The sequence below is a fragment of the Mastomys coucha genome, unplaced genomic scaffold, assembly GCF_008632895.1.
Source record: "Mastomys coucha isolate ucsf_1 unplaced genomic scaffold, UCSF_Mcou_1 pScaffold20, whole genome shotgun sequence".
NCBI classification, from domain to species: domain Eukaryota; kingdom Metazoa; phylum Chordata; class Mammalia; order Rodentia; family Muridae; genus Mastomys; species Mastomys coucha.
Genome location: NW_022196903.1, coordinates 62,702,139 through 62,720,420, shown reverse-complemented (window position 1 = coordinate 62,720,420; position 18,282 = coordinate 62,702,139). Strand labels below are relative to the sequence as shown.

At 38.0% G+C, this 18,282-nt stretch overlaps 1 gene segment (V, D, J or C); it reads left to right on the top strand.

The window, feature by feature from the left end:
- The first annotated feature begins 333 nt into the window (after window positions 1-333).
- LOC116099032 lies at window positions 334-1,675 on the top strand. The segment is given in 3 exon segments: window positions 334-382; window positions 917-1,225; window positions 1,659-1,675. Coding segments are annotated over 3 exon segments (375 nt in total).
- Window positions 1,676-18,282: the final 16,607 nt, after the last annotated feature.

Here is an 18,282-nt window from a genome sequence, read left to right as displayed (position 1 = left end):
TATGCCTGTGGTGCTACTTCAACATGCCAGAGTCTTATAGATAATTAATGTCTCTCTTTCAGCATATTCAGCTTTTTCCAGTAGAGAATATCTTTGAATGTCTCTGCTACAGGAATGAACTACTGTATTTGCTTTCTACAAATAGGAGAAACTTTATGTTGTTTCACTCTAAAGAGGGAGATTTCCTCTCATTTTGGTACTCTTCACACAGCTGTAATAACAAGTGAATTTGCACATTGCTCCCTAGGGTGGATCTCTCCTTACCAGTCCAAGACAAAAGCTAGCCTATCTTTCTAACTTTGACTACTCAGGACTCTTCATAAAATTCTCAGAATGAGATACCCTGTTCAGCTCCTGGTGTTGCTTTTGCCCTGGATATCTGGTAAGGAGAGGAACAAAAATTAAGAAGGGAGACATGGAGTGATGTGAATTTCTGGGGACCTGACGATGCAGATGCATATTATGTCCATGTGTGACAGTTTTGTTTTCAGGAATGGGCTTGTAAGGTTTAGAGGATGAGAGGAGGGGAACTTGTGTTCTTGTGGTGACTCTGGCAAGTACAAAAATGAACAGAGAATCCGGGCAGTGGTGGCATATACCTTTCATCCCAGCACTTGGGAGGCAGAGGCAGGTGGATTTCTGAGTTCGAGGCCAGCCTGGTCTACAGAGTGAGTTCCAGGACAGTCAGGGCTAAACAAAGAAACCTTGTCTCAAAAACAAACAAACAAACAAACAAACCAGAAACAAACAAACAAAAATGTACAAAGAGATTTCTTGTTCTCTTTATACAGGTCTCTTATGCAGAACATTTTTATATTATGAATGATAGTCATAAACACAATAAGAAGGAAGTAAAGAAAAAAGCATTTTAAAATATAAGTGTGTTCATTCATAACTTTCATTTCTCTTATTTCAGGAGTAACTGGGGTTATTGTGATGACCCAGGATATACCCTCCATACTTGTAACTCCTGGAGAGGCAGTCTCCATCTCCTGCAAATCTAGTAAAAGTCTCCTGTATAGTGATGGCAAGACTTATTTGAATTGGTACCAGCAGAGGCCAGGCCAGTCTATACAGCTTCTGATCTATTTCTCATCTACCCGTGCCTCTGAAGTCCCAGACAGGTTCAGTGGCAGTGGGTCAGGAACAGATTTCACACTGAGAGTCAGTAGAGTAGAGGTTGAAGATATGGGTATTTATTTTTGTCAGCAAAGTCTAGATAGTCTTCCCACAGTGATGCAGTTCTGAACAAAAACCTCTCAGCTTAGGCAGACCCAGATTCATCATGTGTTTCTTGTCTGGAGAACATCGTAGAAAACTCTGTTTGTATGAAAAAATATCTAGAATGATAACTACATAATCAAATGTAAGACTGATTGTATTACAGATAGGTTTTTTTTTTCACTTTTTGCTTTGGGGTTGGTACCTTTCAGTATGCATGCAACATAAAAATATTTGATATTGTTAAGAAAGAGTTTCTCTTTCTTCCTTTCTACCATCTTTTAACCTAGAACCTCTCCACTTTGGAAAGGAATGAATAGGGATATCTTCACACTTAAGAAAGTAGGCTAGAGATACTATTTATTATTGGTTTTATGCTGAAGACAATAACTTGGTAAATGGAAACCAAAAATAAATGCCATGGGTCAGAGGACTCTCTCATGGCTTTGGATGAAGATTAGATATTTCCAAAATTCTAAAGATGACTATTTGAAATAAAGCAGAAACCTAAAATTGTGAGATAATAAAGGAGTGAAGGTCTTACTCCTCATAATGTGAATGAATGAAATAAGAACAACAAGAAATATTCACGCCTGAAGATTATCATCATCTCAGAGTGAGGGAGAGTGAGAATAAATATAGGAAGTGACTAAATGACCTGGTTTTTCTCCCTGTAGTGGAAGAATAGCACTGATTCTCACTGATGGTACCCTGGCTAGTTTAATGTTAACTCGAAACAAGATAGAGTTGTCTAAAAGTAGAAAACCTCAGTTGAAAAGGTGCCTTAATATGATTGAGCTATGAAGCATTTTTTAAATTTGTGATTGATGAGGAGTGACAAAACCCATTGTGGGTGTGTTCCCATTCCTACCCTGGTCCTAGGATCTATAAGAAAGTAGAGTTACTATCCCATGAGGGGCAAGCCAGTAAGCAGCATTCCTCCATGGCCTCTGGATCCACACCTGCCTCTAGATTTTTGTCCTATTTGACTTCCTTTGATGATGAACAGTGGCACTGAGGAATAAGGCAAATAAACACTGTCTTTTCCAAATTGTTTTGGTTATGGTGTTTCATTGTAGCAGTAGTGAATAGATGACAGCAAACTCTAGTCAAGAAATATAAACAAACGAAACAACATCTGGAGCTGGACAGAGAAGAGTAGAAATAGTGAAGGTACCATAAACTATAGGATAATAGCACAACTGGAGTTTGTGAAGCAAACTTTTTATTGCCAGATTTCAAAGAGTAGAGGAAGAGATAGGGAGTTGAGGAGCTACAAAATTGAAATCTGAGTAGCAATGGAAACATGAATGGAAAAATAGTCTACGGCAAGAACTTCTAAATAAAAAGAAAGAAAGAAAGAAAGAAAGAAAGAAAGAAAGAAAGAAAGAAAGAAAGAAAGGAAGGAAGAAAGAAAGAAAGAAAGAAAGAAAGAATTAAAGAAAGAAAGAATACATAGTTTTGATGAAAACAAATAATGATAATATCAATTAGAAGCACAAACTCTAGAGAAGGAGTCAGGCATAAAATTTTTTTCAATATGGCAGGCATACATTCAGTACCTACAAGGAAGAATCCAGGGCAGAAATAGATGGTGAATAGATGTGAGAGCTGTTGAAAGAACCTTTTACAGAGTCAGTAACTGGAGCCCCAACAGATTCTGTGTAGTGCACCACAGGGAAATGCCTTTAACAAGACTTTAGGTGCTATCACATTCTTTAAATATAGGTCCCCAGGAATTAGAATTCCATTAAGAAGTTTCTGATGGGGTAAGGAAAACACTGAAGTCCTGGTGAAATGTAGGAAGAGATTTCAAAAATTATCAAAATATTTCATTCAGGACATGATATTTTTGTCAATGAAGGCTTTCTTAATGGTGGTAAGGACTAGTCTTGCCCAAGACTCCTTAATTTTGTGTATCTCTTGGCTTCTATTAACATTTTAACTCAAAACTGATGTTGCAGATGAAAATTATAGTAAAAGACACATGTCATCAGCAAAAACAGAGGTCTCATTGCAAAACAAAAAAGGATTACAGGAATCTAAATAGTATTCCTCAAAAAGCTGGAAAAGTGGTTGTTTGTTGGTTGGTTTGCTTTATTAATCTTTCAGTTTTACCAATAAAGACCCAGGAACCAGATGCTGAGGTGAAAGCCTTCTAACTCAGAGAGGCAGAGAAAGCACCTAGCTGACCTTCCTCAGTTGATATCCAGAAGAAATGCCCCTCTCCCACATAGTCTCTCTAATCTCTTTAATGTCCCTTCCTTCTGTTTCCTGTTCATACCTATGTTCACTTCCTGTCAACTGGTTGCTTACTCTGCCTCCTAAGCCATGATTGACTTCATTTAATCCTGTCTATAATATTCAAGCTGAAAGCTCTTGGATTAAGAGTTTGTGCTATGCTGATCCACATCAGAACTTAAAACATTTTCTTCTTTTCCAGTAAAAAACAAAAACAAAAAATAAAATAAAACACAATTTTGGGTTTCACAGTGTGATCAGATAGCCTGAAACATTGGTTTCTCTTTTTCATGAAAGTCATTAATTTTTCTTATCTGCTTCCAATATTCTATTACCTTAGGCAAAACATATTTAGATTCTGATTATCCTAAATAGCCACCAACATATCAAAGCCTCCATGGTAATACCCAGGCTATTCTTGAATGTACTCCACAAACAGCTACTATCTTTCACCAATAAAAATGGCAAGGTTATTCCCTGAGGCAGCTTGTGTCTCACAAATTTGCTTTCTTCTATGCTTATAGATTGATCTGGTTTGGTGATTTTGTAAGCCTTGATTTATTTATTTATCTATTTTCCCCATGAGTCACACTGGAGAAACAAACAAAAAACAAAACACTTTGTTTTTTAGTTTTGTGCTCTTACTAAGCTCTCTACATTTTTAAATATGTTTAGACTTTTAATTTTTTTCTCATATATTACATTGCAAATGTAGTTTTCCTCATTGCACTCTTCCAAGTTCTTCCTTCCCTCCCATCTCACACTCATATCCATGTCAGCTCCTTTTCTGTCATAGAAGAACAGGCCTCCCAGGAATTTGAACCAAACACAGTACAACAAATTTCAACCAAAATAGAAAGATACCCTAATATAAAGGCTGAACAATTCCATAGAGTAGAAAGAAAGGTGTTCCAAAAGCAGGCAAAAGAGTCCTAATTCAAAACTTGAGGAAATTCGGGAATCGTTTTTTTCTAGTAAGTTTTCTGACTTACTAATGACCTATCCAGAGAACTTTTAAAGTTTTTGTAGCATATTTTCTGACTTTGGTTCAGAAAACTCAAAAGCTATATCAAGCAGAGAGGAAGTTGTCTGGAGCATCGAGCTGTCTCAAGCAGAGAACAAGCTTGAGGAGTCTACAGATCCAGGAACTATCTACAGAGCTAGCTAGCTAGCTATCTTGAGCAGACTGCAGAACTGTCAACTTGCATCCCATCATTGACTTAGAGTCATTTCTTCTGATGTTCCCCTTAGGCAGGACACACTCTCCAAATTGGCCCACAGCTCTACTTGTATCCTAGGAGGCAAGCTGCAGCCCAGGATAACCAGGTGAGATCCCCACAGCCCAATCCCTCTCTGTCAGGTCCCCTGGCAAGCTCAGCAGCTGTAAATTATTTCCTGTCCCCTCTAAGCTCAGTCTTTTGGTCCACAACTCTATCTGCAATCCCAGATGCCTACAGCCACCTGGGAATAGCAGATGGGATGATCACCCCAATTCTCAACTTGCCTCAGGACCCTGCAGGCAAACCCAGCAGTAGTGAAGGTGAGTTTTGTCCTGTCACTTCTGCACTCCATTCTCTGGGCACTACTGTCCCTGAAACCCCAGAGCACTATTTCTACTTGGAACTACCAGAGGTCTGAAGCCATAAGGGACTGCCAGCTCTGCCTGCATCCCTTGATGTAACCACCTAGTATAACTAGTTTTACCTGCAGTCCCAGAGGCTTGATGCCATCAGAGACTATCAGGTCTGCCTGAAGTCCCAGAGACCTGCTGCCATCAGGGACTTCCAGTCCTGCCAACACCAGGAACAACCCGATGGCTAAAAGCCAGATTAAGAGTACAATCACTAAAACCAGGGCAATATGGCACCACCAGAACCCACGAATTTTATTACAGCAAGCCCAGGATATCCTTGCAGAGCTGAAGTTCAAGAAAATGACCCCAAATCTATTCATATGAGGATAACAGAGACCTTAAAAGAACAATAAATAAATCCCATAAAGAAATACAGGAAAGTTAAAAACAAGTAGGTAACTTTAAAGAAGTAATGAATAACTATAAATAAATATAGGAACCAATTACAACCAAATAGGTAAAGAAATTAAATAAGACTGTTCAGGAACTGACAATGGAAACAGAACCAATAAAAAAACAAACAAACAAATAAACAAAAACAACAACACACACAAAAAAACACAAATCGAGGCAATTCTTGAGATAGAAAACCTAGGAGATAAAAGAGGAACTATAGATACAATCATTGTCAATAGCATATAAGAGATGGAAAACAAAATTACAGGCATAAAAGTACAATAGAAGAAATTGACACATTGGTCTAAGAAAATGCTAAATCTAAAAGTTTTCTGACATAAAACATCAAGGAAATCTGGGATACTGTAAAAAAGAAAAAAAACTTAAGTATAATAGGAATAGAGGAGGTCAAGAATCCTAGCTCCAAGGCTCAGAAAATATCTTCAACAAAATTGTTGAAGAAAATTTCCCAAATCTAAAGAAAGAGATGCCTATAAATGTACAAGAAGCTTACAGAACAACAAATATATTGGACTAGAAAATGAAATACTTATGCAACCTAATAATCAAAACACTAAATATACAAAACAAAGAAAGAATACTAAAAGATGCAAGGGGAAAAATATGAAGTCATATATAAAGGCAGACCTATCAGAATTACACCTGCCGTCTCAACAGAGATTTTAAAAGCCAGAGGGCCTGAGCAGAAGTCTTGAAGACAAGAAGAGACCATAGATATCAGCCCATACTGCTATACCCAGCAAAATTTTCAGTCACCGTAGATGGAGAGAATAAAATATTCCAAGACAAAACCAAATTTAAACAATATCTTTCAACTAAACCAGCCTTATAGACGATATTAGAAGGAAAACTCCAACACAAAGAAAGTTAACTATACCAAGAAAACATAAAAAATAAATAATTTCACAATATCAAATCCAGAAGAAGAGAAATACCCCCAAAACACTCTCACACATAACCACCACCAACATTATCAGAATAACAGGAGCTAACAATGATTGTCCATTAATATCTCAAAACATCATTGGACTTAATTCACCAGTAAAAAAGACACAGGCTAACAGAATGGATATATAAACAGGATCAGTAAATCTGCAGCATATAAGAAATATACCTCAGCAACAACTAAATTGCCAAAAAAGGTTTTCTAAATATGTGGACCCCAGAAACAAGTTGGAACAGTCATTATAACATCTAATAGAATATACTCTCAATCTAAAGTAGTCAAAAGAGATGGGGAAGGGTACATTACATTCATCAAAGGAAAAATCCACCAATATCACATCTCAATTCTGAAGTCTAGACCCCAAATACAACGATACCCACATTTGTAAAAGAAACATTATTAGAGCTTAAATCATGCATGGAATTCCACATTTAATAATGGGAGACACTAACACCCCATGGTCTCCATTAGACAGGTTATTAAAACAGAAAGTAATTCAAGAAATATTGAAACTAACAGATGTCACGAAGCAAATGGACCTAACAGATATCTACAGAATAGTTTACCCAAACACAAAAGAATATCCCTTCTTCTAAGCACTTCATGAATTCTTCTCCAAAACTAACCATATACTTGGTCACAAACCAAGCCTCAAGAAATACAAGAAGACTTGAATAAACCCTTGCATGATCACCATGGCTTAAAGTTGGATTTCAGCAACAATAGAAACAACAGAATACCTATAAATTCATGGAAACTCTTTTCAATGACAACTGGATAGAAGAAATGAAAAAAAGAAATTAAAGTCTCTGAAGAAATACATTGAAAAAGATGTCAGAAGATGGAAAGATCTCATATTATAATGGATTTCATCAAAGTACAGATCTACCTTACAGCAATGAGAATGGAAACTGATGACATAGTTCATGGGGAAGAGGGTGAAGAACAAGGAGGACATTTCTCCATTTGTGGCGCAAGCATGTACAACCACTGTGGAAAACAATTTGGTGATTTCTCAGAAAATTAGGAGTAGTTCTACCTCAAGACCCAGCTATACCACTCCTGGGCATATACCCAAAGATGCTTTATCATACTAAGAGGACACTTGCTCAAGTATGTTCACAGCAGCTTTATATGTAATAGACCAAAAACTGGAAAAAATCATGATGTCCCTCAACTGAAGAATGAATAAAGAAAATGTGGTTCATTTACACAGGGCAATCCTACTTAGCTATTAAAAACAAAGATATCAGAAATATGCAGCAAGTGAAATGAACTAGAAAACATCATCCTAAATGAGGTAATCCAGACAAAAAAGGATATGCGTAATAATCTGTACTCACTTATAAGTGGAAATTAGCCACAAAATACAGGATAGTCACTTTACAATCTGTAGAACCTATGAGGCAAAATAACAAGGGCTCAAGAGAGGATTCTTGAATCTCACAAAGAAGGGCAGACAAAATAGATATCAGAGTTGAATGGAGGAAGGAAACTTGGTGGGTGAGTGGACAAGGAGGGGAAGAGGTGGGGACAGATGTAGAGAGATCCAGGAAGATATGGTCTAGAGAGGGAATGGAAATCGGCATCATGCCAGGAATGTGGGGGCATTTCTAGGATGTGTCAAAGACCTGGTGATGGGGAGGTTTGAGGGAGTCTATGAGGGTGACTCCTAGCTGAGACGCCTAGTAATGGAGGGAAGGATATAGGTCTGAAGTGGCCACCTCCTGTAACCTGGCAGGGCTCCCAGTGTAACTTCCCCCTCAGCTTCTGTTCTGCTGACAGAGCTGGCCCACCTAGGGTGGAGTTTTCCTGAGATAAGGAAGGCTCTTTTGTCTCTGTGACTTGCTTCTCCACTGTTTCTCTGCCTCTTCTGAAGTTCCTGTTAGGAGCCACCACCTGCTGAGCTTCTGTGCCTTCCTGCCTGGCAGGCTTAATGACCCCACTAGATTATGGCACTGATAGAGTTGCTTTCATTTTCTGAGATAGATAGATAGATAGATAGATAGATAGATAGATAGATAGATAGATAGATAGATAGATAATTTTTTCCTCGTAAAGTTGGACATTGATCAGAGCCTATTGACTTGGTCTATTTTTTTCTCTTGCCATCTGATTCCCATATATTTTTTCTAGGATCTTTCCTCTCCTTCAGAAAGGAGAGGGATAAGGACATAAACTTACAAAATCTTCAACCCAAATTTTGCCCTGCCTACATGAAGTATAAGGAAACAGATGGGGCCGAGACTGAAGGAATGTCCAACCAATGACAGTCAATTTGAGACTCATCCTATAGGCAAGAAAAATCCTTGGCATTATTAATAATACTCAATTGGGCTTGCAGACAGGAGCCTGGTATAACAGTCTTCTGATAGACTTCACCAAGAAGCTGACCCAGATGCAGAGACCCATAGCTAAATATTAGATATAGCTCATGGAGTCTTCTGAAAGAGATAGGGTAGGGATTAAGGGACCCAAATTGGATAGGATCTCCACAAGAGACAAACAAAGTCAATTAGTGTGGACCCCTGGTGGTCCAAACCACGAACCAAAGAGCAAGCATGGCTTTGATATATATCCTTCTCAATATGAAGCAGTTATGCAGCTTGGTCTTTATGGAGGTCCCCCAACAACTGGAGCAGAGATTGCCCCTAACTAGTTGCCTGCTTGGGAATCATGTTCCCTTAACTGAGTTACTGTGTCTGGCCTCAGTGGGAGAGGATGTGCCTACTTATGAAGTGACTTGTTGAGCCAGGGTGGGTTGGAACCCGGGGGGGGGCCTCTTCCTTATCAGGAGCAAAAAAGGAAGAGACATGGTAAGATAGGCTGTATGAGAAGGGCTGGAAGGAAGGCAGGACTGCAATTAGGATGTAAATTATATAAATCAACTAATGGAAAAAGGATATATATCTTCTTAGTGTCTATATTTAATTCTGTGCTCCCATGGAGAATAATTCAACAAGTCATAGGAAAGGCAGTTTCCAAATTTATTTAAGGGTCTTAAAATAACAGGTTTTTCTATGAAATTGATGACAAATGAGAAAAAGCATAGTTATTTTACACATAGAGAAGGGTTGCATATATATGCCTTTATTTTTCTCCCTCCCAGTGTTTCTGTAAGATAGTACTTATTATCTATGTTGTTTAGATTGATAGATCCTAGCATGTTTGTTCCCATCAAGTGTTCAGTTTTTTTGTTGTTGTTGGTTTTTTTCCTATCATCACTTCAAATATGGATAGTATTTTTATTTTTATATTTATTTTATTTAATTTCTCCTCAATTGTTTCCCTTATTTATTTGGCCTTTGCATATTGCTCTGTAGGGAAGAAACACCTTTGCTAGTCTCAGATAAAAGTTCAATAGTTATCTTGTGACTAATCAGTCTCCTCAGGCTGCCTCCTCAAAATGAAGTTTCATACTCATATCTTGCTGCTGCTGCTGGTCTGGATTCCTGGTGAGAACAGAGGGAAGTAAGAAAGAAGAATGGGTATGGAGGATGAGCCCTGGGTCCCACTGCTGATCATAAGTGTTCTTCCTATGAATGAGAAGACAGGCAGATCTTATCCAAGAAGATAGGGCCTATGTGTTTGAGAACTGTAGGAGGGTGGTTCTAGATGGGAGAGAACATGTGTGCTATACAAAAAATTTGATGAAGAGGGACTGGAATGATCAAAATAATGCTTAGAAGCTCGTTAGGGTTTTCAATTCACTTATTTTGTTAAGAAGTGCTATGTGTAAAAATAATAAAAATAATAAAAAATCTGTTTGACTAAATATCAAAAAATGATAGATTGTTCATGAGTATGCTCATAATTTTGTACATCTCTTTCAGTGTTTCAGTTTCCTAGGGTGATGTGATGACCGAAACTCCACTTTCCTGACTGGCAGCCTTGGCAATCAAGCCTTTCTATCTTGCAGGCCTAGTTAGAGCCTTGTATGTAGTAATGGGAACACTTATTTGTATTGGTCCATGCAGAAGACAGGCCAATCTCCATGGCTCCTGACCTACAAGGTTTCCACCCAATTTTCTGGGGTCCCAAACAGGTTCAATAGCAGTAGGTCAGGCAGAGATTTCACAACACTCAAGATCAGCAGAACAGAGCCTGGGAATTTGGGAGTTTATTACTCCCCCTAAGTTTCATATCTAACTCCCACAGTGATACTGACCCTAATGAATATGTCATTGCTTGTGGTTGCCTACCTCCTAAATATGTGACTCATCTTTGTGAAGGAGATGTTGAGGAACTCAAGATTATTGATTCCACCTGTGGGCCTTGCGCATGACTACCTTGATCACACCTCAAGAGTTATACATTTCTGACCTCCTCAGCTGCAAAAAGGAGATTGGGAGAACAGGTGCTTTTTCTGCAACCAGGAATGATGAAGGCCAAGCTGAATGTAAACCCATTCTTGTCCAATAGTCCTTGCATACAGTTTCTCGGTTAACATTATTCCCCCCCCCCCAAAAAAAATGACTGGAAACTGAGATGTATTCCACTATGAAACTGTCTCACTTATTATATATACTTACTTCATATGCTACATTTTATGCTTTTGACTTAAATCTCACTTCATTAATATAAATATGTCATATCCTACTCCCTTTTCTGCTACATCCATGAAATATGTTCACTGACTCCCTAGTTTACAAACTATGTCTTGTTTCATGAAGTGTTTCTTTTTTGACAATCCAGTGTTTCTCTTTTTTTCCACCTAGTCAAGCTACCCATTTTGACTCCAGATTTTATCCCAATTGCATGCACAATGATCAGTGAGCAACATATCTGCTTGTTTCATGGATTTTCTTTCCTTTGTCCCTAAATGTTTGTGGGTTTTGGTTTGTTTTTAAATAACAATAAATTTCCTCGTTTTTCCTCCTTAACTTTTGTGAATTTTAGAGAATTTAATGTATACATCTTTTCAGATTAAATTACCTTTTGTTTGTTTGTTTCAAGAGAGCAGTTGTTTTTCCTTATTTCTAGGTTTTGTGGTAATTGTATTTACTTTGTTCCAACAATCCCACTCCATTTGTACTTACTTTTTTTCTTTTTCGCCCTTCCTTTTATTTATAACTCAGTAAGTTAATTTATATTTTCTTTCCTCAACATGAGTTGTAGATTTTTTCCCTGAAACATAGCAGATTATGACTGTCTACAAAGCTACAGAGAATGAAAATTTATTTCCCAGCAATCATTAACTGCTTAGCCTGTCAATGAACAATAGGAACTCAGTAGCTACCCCCATGTACATAAACAAATACTGATATATCTAATTGCATACATATCTTTTACAGATAGAGACAGTAATGAGTTTAAAAGTACAATGATCATGCCTAGAATTCACTATTTCACAGAATTCTTTGCTAACCTCTTGGTCTTATCTTCTTTTCACAACTAATATTGTTTTATTTGTTTACATTCCAGTCATTGCCCTCCAGGTTTCCCCTCCCACAGTTCCACATCCCACTCCTCCAGTCCCTTGAAGGTGTTCTATCCCACCAGGCCACCCCCTTCTCTGGGACCTTAAGTCACTCAATGATTAAGCCCATCTTCTACCACTGAGGCATGACTAGGCAGACCACTACTACATTAATGACTCAAAGCAGCCCTTATATGCTCCTAGTTGATGGCTTAGTCTCTGAGCTTCCTGGAGTCTGGGTAAATTGAGATGGCTGGTCTTCCTATGGAGTCACTCTCCCCTTCAGCTTCTTCAATCTTTCCCCTATTTCAACCATATACTTCAGTATAATCTTTGACTTCAGTTTAATCTTTGGGTGTGAGTATCTGTTTCAGTCAGCTGCTTGTTGGGCCTCTCAGGAGACAGACATGCTAGGCTCATGTCTGTAAGCACATCATAGTATCAGAAATAGTGTCAGGCCTTGGTGCCCTCCCATGAGATGGTTCTCAAGTTTGGTTGGTAATTTGACTGCATTTCCTTCAGTCTTCTCTCCATTTTTGTCCCAGAAGTTTTTTTAGACAAGAATAGTTCTGGGCCAGAAAATTTCACTGTGGGTTAATAACTCTGTCCCTCAACTTGAGGCCCTGTCTGTCTACAGACTCTTCATGTTCTCTCTCCCCAATGTCGAGCATTTTGGCTAAGGTCACTACCACTGAGTACTTAGAGTCTCTCATCTCCCTCACCTCTGGTAATTTCTAGAGGGTCCTTCCACCCATCCCCACCCTGATGCTGCTTATCTTCATTCATTCTCTTGGCCTTCTGGGCTTCTCTCATGCGATACCCCACCTCATACCTGATCCTATTCCACTTTTCCCTTCCCCTTCCCCAGGTCTCCCCTTCCATCTGCTCTTGTGATTATTTCTTTTCCCCTTTTAAGTAGAACTGAAAAATCCCTGCTTGGGCCTTTCAGCTTGTTACACTTCTTATAGTCTGTGAGTTGTATCCTAGATATTCTGTACTTTTTGGCTAATGTCTACTTATCACTGAGTACATACCATACATGTTGTTTTGGGTTTGAGTTACCTCACTCAGGATAATGTTTTCTAGTTCCATCCATTTGACTGCAAAATTCATGATGTCCTTGTTTTTAATAGCTGAATAGCATTCCATTGTGTAAATGAACCACACTTTCTGTATTCATTCTTCAGTTGAGGGACACCTGGGTTGTTTTCAGATTCTGTCTATTACAAATAAGGCTGGTATGAACATAGTGGAGCACATGTCCATAAGGGGCATCTTTTGGGTATAAGCCCAAGAGTGGTATAGGTGGGTCTTCAGGTATGTCTGTTTGCAATTTTCTAAGAAACCGCCAGATTGAATTCCAGAGTAGTCATACCAGTTTGCAATCCCACCAGCAATCAAGGATTAGCCCAGAATCTTGGAGTATGTCAGTAGCATGAGAGCTGAATGGAAGTAACCACCCATTTAGCAAAACATAGATTAAAACAGATGGTATATTAAGTTATAATCTTACAAGAGAACAGCCAAAGCTCATGGTCTCGGGATTTGTATTTAAAAAAAAAAGTAAAAGGAATGTATTGTTTTTACTTAGAATTATGAGGCATCCTAACATGCACATAATTATGTCAATAAATCAAACATTTCACAGCTTTTATCTAGATTTATTGTTTGTATATTAACTGATGTTTTAACTATTAAGCTATTAGAAATCAGAAATGAACAGAGGGTAAGAAAGTAATAAGAGTGTCTTATGAAAGGAATGAGTCTGAACATCAAAAAAATTGCTCTGTGTAGGTTTTTCTATAAAAAAATGTTGCCTGATAGATATTAAGGGTGGGGTGACAGGCATGGGGAGTGGGGAGGCAACAAGGGTTTGTTCTTGTTGTTTTTGCTGGTTTGTTTGTTAGTATTTTGGAGGGAAAAACTGGGAAAGAGAAATTTACATGAAAATATAGAAAATATCTAAAATAAAAAAGAAAGAAAGAAAGGAAGGAAGGAAGGAAGAAAGAAAGAAAGAAAGAAAGAAAGAAAGAAAGAAAGAGAGAGAGAGAGAGAGAGAAAGAGAGAGAAAAAGTTAATGGGGGTATAACAGCAGGTTTTGAGAATGTTTTATCATAGGAGAGGGATCAGACACAGGGTTTAACCATAAATAATGTAAAAGTTAAACTGTTATCGTAATGGGCACTTCTGTTTGGTTTTTCATGGATGCTTTGCATCCCCTTAACAGAACAGGGATTTCCATAGGAAATCCATGAAATATAGGCTACAGGAAATTGGCAGCATTACTAATAGGTTTCATGAAGGTAGTGGGAAAAAATGACTGCTGGTCCCATCAGGTGTTGGCCACTGACAATTCCAACAAAGCTTACCAAACATGAACCCAGTGATGATCTAGACAGGAACAGCCATATTCATCATGAACTATATTATTTCTATAGCCCTATTTTCCCCTACAGGAGCATGACTGAGGTCATGACTATGAGTTGAGAGGCGGAACAAATGTCCTCTAAACTTAGGAGATTTTTTTTTTCTGACATGGCATAAAAACTCACAGGTAAAATGAAAGTGAATACATAACCTCCTCTCATCAGTCTCCAAGATGAGATTGATATATTTAGTAATGGTTCTTGATAAGCAAGACACTAATAAGGCTAAATGTTGGTTGGCTTGTTGAGTAACCCCTGATTGGTCCCAAGTTATTGCCTTAAATATAGGATGGTATATTCTTGCCAGGAAATGTGATTATAAAGCTTAATTTTGAAGAATCATATAAATTGTATTGGTGCACAGAACACTGTTCAGATTGTGTTCACTGGGCAGGAACTAAGGAGTACATAATATTTGCCTAAGTTGACATCTAGATACAATCTCTGCCAAAAGAAAAAAATAAAGAAAAAAGAAAAAAGATCAGGTTATATCACAAGGATGGATAAGGTATTGAAATTCTTTGTTATATATATATGGAGTTATACAAAGCGATGTCAAGACCAGAAATCTTGCAGAGTGAAGTTGGGTAAGAGGAAAAATTAAATGAGAATTGGTATGAGAGAGTGAAAGGAGAGACTCACAAGGTTATGTTGGAAAGAAGTAGATAGATCAAATATTGTATCCAGGCCTAGGAGCAAAGTATCTTGGATTTCTTCTGCCTGGAAATGGAAAAAGAACAACAGCAGAAGGAAGAAGATTATCATTCAGGAAAAGCGAAGTTAGGACAGGAATCTAAGTCACAAGTGTTAGCATTCCTTCTAGGCTCCAGCCTAATTACCTAGCAATATCCAGGTATGTCTGGCTTACTATAAAAGTTGTTTGCCCTCTTCTCTTTCTCTTGTATACTCTCTGTCCCTTCTCTCCCTGACCCATTTCTCCCCTTTTCCCTGCTGCCTCTGTCTCCATGTGTTCCTGGCCAGCTTCTCCTTCTCCTTCTCCTTCTCCTTCTTCCCCTTCCTCTTCCTCTTCCTCTTCTTCCTCTTCCTCTTCCTCTTCCTCTTCCTCTTCCTCTTCTTCTTCTTCTTCTTCTTCTTCTTCTTCTTCTTCTTCTTCTTCTTCTTCTTCTTCTTCTTCTTCTTCTTCTTCTTCTTCTCTTGTCTGTTTCTGCTGTTCTACCTCTTTGTTCAATCAAGGAAACATGTGAATTTGTTTATTCATTACTGTTAGGGGTGCCCGGTAGCTAAAGTAATTTCTCATTTAAGATGTTTAATCCTATGGGTATTTGACTAACATCGTTATGTCAGTTTACAGATACCACACACTCCAACCTTCTTCTCTACAAATCTAGGAGACAAAGTCAGCATTGCTTGCTGGTCAGGTTATTATCAGTATAAAACAGAAAAATCTACTAAGCTCCCAATGTACAATACATTTAACTTGGAAGAGTGAATCCCTTCAAAGTTCACTACCAGTGGACAGGTTGTACTTCCATATCCCAAAGCCTAGAGTCTGAAATTGTTACTTATGACTATCTGTACTATTGGAGTAAACCTCCATCAGTGAGACAAGTCATAAAATAAGCCACTCAGAGACACAGGAAGAAACTGAACTGCAGATGCTTTTGGACTGTTGTAGAGTACATTGATTTAAAACATCTCAGATGCAACCTAGCTTAAAGTTACTGTAAAGTTGTAGCATAAGCAACAACACAACTCGGCATCCTTGTCTTCTGCTTTAGTAGTACAGAAATAAATATTCTGCTCAATGTTCCATGAGCAAATAGGTCACTGCACACTAGACCTCTGTATTGGATCAATAATTGGGAACATAGAGAAAAATGAAGGCACTTTCAACATGAGAAATGGGACTCTCTTAACACAGAAATATAGATTGTACATTATATCCATTTTGTATCTGTTAACTGGCTTGAATAATATTGTATCAGATGGTCAGAAAAGTTTATGCTATATGTTAGTAAGATTCTGCATATTCCCTGGAAGACAGTGCTCATCTGTCAAAAAAAAAAAACTTAATATTGCATTCTCCCATTTTGATTCTGAAATCTCATTAAAAGAAAACAATATATTGGCCAAAAATTAGTATATAATTCAAAAGATTTTAATCTATATAACCAGTCAGATTTTTAGAAATAAAATTTAGCCCTCTTCCTCCTAGATTATTTGAGAATATTTGCATAGTAAATATAAGAATAATTTGAAGCTACTGTCATGTAATCAATGTCTCCTCTTTTGGTCACTGTGAAAATTAAAAAAAATTCTTGACTTGTTTATTCACCTACTCTCAACTCTCCCTTCTACTAGTACTTCCAATATTGTATTTCCCCACATTCTGTTTTCTAAAACATTTTAGTTTACAGACTTGCTGTGCAACATGAATGCATTAAGCATATACATAATGCTATGTGATGATTGTACAGAATCTGGAAAATTCCAGTCTTGTATTTGAGGGACAAGGAGCATCATGATTCCATCCTTTTGTTTCCCTTGACATGTCTGGAGCAGCTTGTATGGACTGATGTACTGTGGATAAGCACTAATAATTTGGAGTCACTCTGTTAATTCCTTGGATTTAGGATATAAATATATACAGATAATATTTATGCAAAGATATCCTCTCCTCTCCCTCCCCAGTTAAACTACCTACACCAGCTTGGCTACACACAACTAAGGTTTCTAGAACCTACCTTAGTAATTTGTAAAGCTGGTGACCACATATTTAAAATGAGAGCTTTAGAAGACATTATAGCATCACATCATGACACAAGACATGAAGGTGCTGTTATCTATATAGTAGCTTCCAGAATTTAGTCTTTCTTGAGTTATCTTTAGATGTATCTTTATACTGTATGAATCACATATATAGTTTATCTAAGATTACTCAAACAGAAGAGTCTGCTCTTGAGCAAATTTTCAGACAGTTTGTCATATCTGTACTATTGGGCCAAAGAGGAGATTTAGAAGCAGAGAGGTTACAGTTACAATTCTCTTCAAAAGTCCCAAAGGCTCTCAAAGCCCAGAAGAACTGAAAATAAAACATTTGTGGGTAATGACACTAGGAGGAGCAGTTGGTGCTGCTCAGTCCTACTCCCTGAACCATAGAGAAGTTTTTGTTATAAGTTGTATCACTGTGTCAACAGCTCTGATGCTGTAGACAATGGTAAGTGGCAATGTCTTCAGGCTGCAAGCTGCTAATAATGAGAGTAAAATCTGTTCCATATCCACTGCCACTGAATCTTGATGGGACTCCTGTTTGAAGTTTGGTTGCCTTATAGATCAATAGTTTAGGAGCATTCCCTGATTTTTGTTGCTACCAGGCTAACCAACCATTGATGTTCTGACTGGCATGGCAAGTGATAGTGAGTCTGTCTCCAAGAGATGCAGACAAAATGGATGGAGACTGGGTCATCTGGATGTCACATCTCACACCTGAGGTTTGAAACATACAACAAACATACAGTGTTGAACACTGTAATATAATATCCATGAAAATTCAAGAAGCACTCACTATCCTGGTTGCAAAGTTCACTGCTTCTGTCTCCCTTACCTGAAAACCAGAGCAGCAGCAGCCCCAGGAACTCAGAAAGAACTCTCATGTTGATGCTGTATCCTCACTAAGAGTTACTTCTGAACATCATATCAACATCCTTTAAATATATCCTTAAAACAGTGGCCTGTGCTCTGGGCACATGCAAATTAGCAGAAGGGTGTAGGGTTGGGGTCAGCTACAGCATTGAATGGGCTCTTCTCAGAGCCTTGGCATAAACACCAGAGTCAGCAGGCATCCAAGACAGAGTACTACTAGATATTTGTCTTCAGATAACATTGTCTTTTCTGTGAGTCAAAGATCAATGTCAGAGTAGGAATGTGTAAGAGGTGACTTTGTTTTTTTAATCACCCTGTATACTTCTTTATGTCTTTCTGTAGTAATTCTTTTTAAGCATGGTAACCTTCTGAAGTA